This window comes from Athene noctua, chromosome 10, assembly GCF_965140245.1.
Source record: "Athene noctua chromosome 10, bAthNoc1.hap1.1, whole genome shotgun sequence".
In the NCBI taxonomy this organism is placed as follows: Eukaryota; Metazoa; Chordata; class Aves; order Strigiformes; family Strigidae; genus Athene; species Athene noctua.
This window is the reverse complement of record NC_134046.1, coordinates 24,774,892-24,779,428: the sequence shown is the minus strand read 5'-3', so window position 1 is coordinate 24,779,428 and position 4,537 is coordinate 24,774,892. Positions and strand designations below refer to the sequence as shown.

General features: G+C 64.8%; 1 protein-coding gene across 1 annotated transcript; it reads left to right on the top strand.

The window, feature by feature from the left end:
* The first annotated feature begins 643 nt into the window (after positions 1-643).
* On the top strand, positions 644-4,313 carry BARX1 (BARX homeobox 1). Its single transcript, XM_074914355.1, has 4 exons — positions 644-1,019; positions 2,860-3,148; positions 3,301-3,385; positions 3,767-4,313. Exons 1-4 carry the CDS (start codon positions 815-817, stop codon positions 3,929-3,931), a joined length of 744 nt encoding a protein of 247 aa, XP_074770456.1. The 5' UTR covers positions 644-814; the 3' UTR covers positions 3,932-4,313.
* Positions 4,314-4,537: the final 224 nt, after the last annotated feature.

Below are 4,537 nucleotides of genomic sequence, written 5' to 3'. Positions count from 1 at the left end.
GGGCCGGGACGCCTCGACGGGCAGCCCCGAGCCCAGACCTCCTCTCCCGGGCCTGGGCTGCCCCCCGGCCACCGCACCGGGGCTGCCCCGAGGGCTCCCAGCCGCGGAGGAAACGTGCGGGTCCACGGCCGAGGCGGCGGGGGCTGGTGCCCCCTAGGGAAATTGACCCTGGGGGCGGGAGTGCCCGGGCAGGTGGCAGGGCGGTCCCCGTGGGGGAATCCGTGTCGTGTCCCCCCCGGCTCCGGCCGGACGCGCCGCGGAGCCGCGGCTCCCCCCACCAGCCCCGGGGCTGGGGCTGGGGCCGGGGCTGAGCTCCGAAGGGGCCGGCGCTTGTTTGGGTGTCTGCTCTCCCGCGGCGGGCAGAAAGGCTAATTTGCTTTATATGGCAGAGGATCAAATGCTCTGCTGTAACCTCTCGCTTCCAGGTACTCGCCCGCCCCGGCCCCTTCCTTCCTCCGCAGCCCCTCCCGCGCCCTCCCCCGCCGCGCTGACAGCCCCGCCGGGGCCGGCGGTATAATAGGCCACTGCCCGCCGTCCCGGGGCGGAGAGACGCTCCCCGGTGCCGCGCCCCGTGTGTGTGCATGCGGCCGTAACGGCTCCGGCCCGCCGCGCTGCTCAGGGCGCTGGGGGGGCCGCGCCGGGCCCGGCCTGTAGGGGCAGGGTAGGGGGCGGCGGGGCGATGGGCAGAGCCCCCGCGGGGCGCCCCGCTGCCCGGCTGCCAGCAGCGCCGGCCGGGAGGCTGCGCTAGGGCGGGCCGGCGGCCCCGGCGCCCGGGGGTCCGACCCCCCAACCCCCGCCCCGGGCGGCGGCGAGGATGCAGCACCCGCTGGAGCTGGGGGCCGCGCACTACTTCCCGGCCGAAGCCTTCCCCGACCACCGCTCGCACCGCTACCGCAGTTTCATGATCGAGGAGATCCTCACCGACCCCCCGGACGCCAAGGGGGCCGCGCCGGCCGGGGAGCTGCTCAAGTTCGGGGTGCAGGCGCTGCTCTCCGCCCGGCCCTACCACAACCACCTCGGTACGTTCCCGGGGTGGGGGGGGGGGGGGGGGCGCAGGGGGGATGGGGGGGCCGCGGGGGAGCCCCCGCGCTCGCCCCGAGGCCTCCGGCGTCTGGAGGAGAACGGGCCGGGGGCTGCGGGACCGGGCCGGCGAGGCGGGGAGGCGTTTCCCGCTGACACACTCGAGCGCCTTTTAGAGCCGGTCCCCTTGAAGAAAACGTCGTGACTTTTGCCTAAAAACCAGCTGCCGGGCCTTGCCGGCCGTGCGCATCCCCGCCGGCTCCTCGCCGCGCCGCGGAGGCTTCCAGCCTGGCGAGGATTTGGGGCCTAAACTGAAGAAAGCGGCTTTACGGCTCCGACGCCGCTTGCACAAAACGTCAATTGAATTTCACGGGGAGACCGTTGTTGTCGATAGGGGTTTTTTTAGTGTTTTGGGATAAGGTGTGAATTGCTGGAGCCTACGCAGTGGGGTACATCTGTGTGGCTGCAAGAGGCGGCGCGGTGCTCTGCAGACATCGCTTCAGCTGGAAACCCGACATATATCTATTATATCTATAATATATTATTTATACATAATATTTTTATATTTAAAAATATTTCTGTACATATTTTAATATAATTTTATGTATTTATATATTTTAATATATTTATATAAAGCGGGAGCCAGCGTGCTCTATCCAGTCTGATACAGTACCTAGGACAAATGCAGTGTATTAAGGACGTAGTTATTTTTTTTAAAACGCCATTATTTAATATATTTTAAATGCCGGTATTTATGGAGTGATGGCGAAAGCTTTCATTTCCCAAGCCATCTTCGTCTGCGGAGTCGCTGCTCTTTATCTGTAGAAACGAACGGAACAGGAGGATCCCAATTTCTTGTTTTCCTTTTAAAAGAGAAAGAGGAAGGCGTCAAGCCCCATAGCAAGGGAGCGACACGTATTAGAATATCTGGAAATTAGTGTTGTTTTCAAAATGGGCAGAACCCTTTGAAATACTGGGCCAGATGAAAGGCTCCTTTACAGCCCTCACGGCTCAGCTCCCGCCGGGTTCAGCGGGAGCAGGATCAGGCCCCGTAAGGGCGTCAGGCGATTTCAGGTTAGGCCGAGGCGGCGGAGCTCGCAGAGACGCCTCTAAAAGTCCTTTCCACGCCTCCGGGCTCGCTCCCGTGTGTGCCGGCGGGCAGGACCGGCCGCCCTGGCTTCGAGACCAGCGCCGGGATCGCGGGCCGAGGCCGGGCAGCGGCGGCGGGGCCGGGCCGGGGAGAGCCGGGCCGGGAGCGGCCCCGGCGTGTCTGCAGCAGCATCCTGGGGGTGGGCTCGCTCCCTTTGGAAACTCTCCCTGTCCTGTCCCCGGACGCGTCTTCATAGGACTATCCTGGGGCTGAGGTTCACGGAGAGGGATGTAATTTTTTCCTCCATCGAAGATGTCCTGAAAACTGTTCGGGAGGGAAATGCGAGACCGTGCCCGGGCTCCCGCCGCCCGCCGGGGCTCAGCCGGCTGCAGCGGGCCTGGCGGCTGCTGGGTGACAGCAGAGGGGAACACTTTTCGGTGGATTTAAATTTGTAACCTCCGAAGTCACTCCGTAATTAGCAGCTGCCGGTTGAAGGGTAAAACGTGACCCTGTGCCGCGGAAGCGGCGGAGCCGGGGGGGCCCGGGCAGGGCCGGCCCCGACCCCCGCCCCGGGGGTCCCGCACCCCGCCAGCTCCGGGGGGTCACGTCGTTGCGGATAAAGGAGGAGAAGGGCCCGGGAGTCCCCGCGGGGTCTGATCCCCGGGGAAACCGAGGCACCCTGCAGCCCCGGGGGTCCCCCGGGGCCGGGCCGGGGGCTGCCCGGCGCTGACGGCCCTTCTCTCCCGCAGCGGTGCTGAAGGCGGAGCCGGCCGCCGTGTTCAAGTTCCCGCTGGCCCCCTTGGGCTGCTCGGGGCTGGGCTCGGCGCTGCTGGCCGCCGGCTCGGGGCTGCAGGGCGGCTCCGCCTCGCCCCATCTCCCGCTGGAGCTGCACCTCCGTGGCAAGCTGGAGCCGGGCCCCCCGGAGCCGGGCAGCAAGGCCAAGAAGGGGCGCCGCAGCCGCACCGTCTTCACCGAGCTGCAGCTCATGGGGCTGGAGAAGCGCTTCGAGAAGCAGAAATACCTCTCCACCCCAGACAGGTAGGCGATGCCGGGCCCTTCGGACCGGGGACGGGACGGGATGGGGCGCGATGGGACGAGACGGGGGCTCATTTTTCCTGAAAAAAAAGAGGAGAGCTGCCAGCCGAGAGGAAAGCTGACGGGGCAAACTTGCCTCTCTTTCTCGCCCGCAGAATAGACCTGGCCGAATCGCTGGGGCTCAGCCAGCTCCAGGTGAAAACCTGGTACCAGAACAGGCGCATGAAATGGAAGAAAATAGTAAGTGCCCGAGTCCGAGCCTTCTGTGTGCCGCAGCGCGCCGGGTCCACACCCCATCGGGGTACCGAGCACTGCCCCGCAGGCTCATCCTGCATGTCAGCCCTGACCAAATAATAGTAGTAATAATAATAAAAACAACAACAACATATGTCCCCGGTCTTTAAGGCCAACATTGTGTGGGCCCCCGCCGGATCTCCTCGGTCCGAGCCCACCCGGCTTTGCAGCTCAGCCCGCGGGTGCGGAGGGCAATCGGCACAGGTTGCCCGCGGACCGGGCGCGGTGCTCCGCTCTGGGGAAGACGGAGGTTCTCTCCGCCCTGGGCTGACGGCAGCACGGTTTTACCGGGGTGCCCCCCTCCTTTGCCCCCTCCCCGCCTCGCAGGTGTTGCAGGGGGGCGGCCTGGAGTCCCCCACCAAGCCCAAGGGCCGCCCCAAGAAGAACTCCATCCCCAGCAGCGAGCAGCTCTCGGAGCAGGAGCGAGCCCGGGACGCCGAGAAGCCGCCCGAGAGCCTAGGCTCGCCGGCCGAGGTCAGCCAGGAGGAGTGAGGGCGACCGCCTGGCCCCACCGCCGCCGGCCCCGGCCGCCCCCCCGGGCGCTGCCCGCCGAGCCCGCTGCCGGCCCCGCGCCTCCCCGCCCAGCCCGGCGGCGGCCCGGGGGCAAGAGGCTGGAGGACAGCACGGTCAGTGGTTACGGTCGCCTTCGGTCTCTGGTGAACTGGGCGTCTTTGTCGGTCGCGTCCTCGTTCCCATCCCCCCGCCTCGCCGATCCTCTCCGCGCCCGCGGATCGCTGCGCCACGGACGCCTGTGTTGTGCGACGGCCCGAAGGGGCCAGGAGGACACTGGATCCCAACTTTCACATCTATTCGCTGTCTAAAACCCTGTGGTGCCCCTAGTTATTCGAAAACTGCATTTTATGATCAGTTTTATTAATGCGAAGATATTTACTTTATTTCAATAAAGTATTTTATGAACTATTACTCTGAGTAGTGTAATGCTTTTGAATTAAAGTTTTAATTTTTTATTATTTTTTTTTTCCCCGCGGAGGCAGGTTAGAGATTCCAATCCAAGTTCGCAGGCAGAGCTACAGAGGCAGAAGGAAGCGGTGCTGCCCAGGCCGATACCGGGGCGGATTTTCCCTCGCTTTCCCTGAC

Excerpts from the sequence above, each read along its gene's own strand:
- BARX1 (XM_074914355.1), top strand. The coding sequence starts at position 815 with ATGCAGCACCCGCTGGAGCTGGGGGCCGCGCACTACTTCCCGGCCGAA. Across the intron at positions 3,149-3,300 it reads TACCTCTCCACCCCAGACAG|AATAGACCTGGCCGAATCGC; the intron begins GTAGGCGATGCC and ends TCTCGCCCGCAG. Across the intron at positions 3,386-3,766 it reads GCATGAAATGGAAGAAAATA|GTGTTGCAGGGGGGCGGCCT; the intron begins GTAAGTGCCCGA and ends CCCGCCTCGCAG.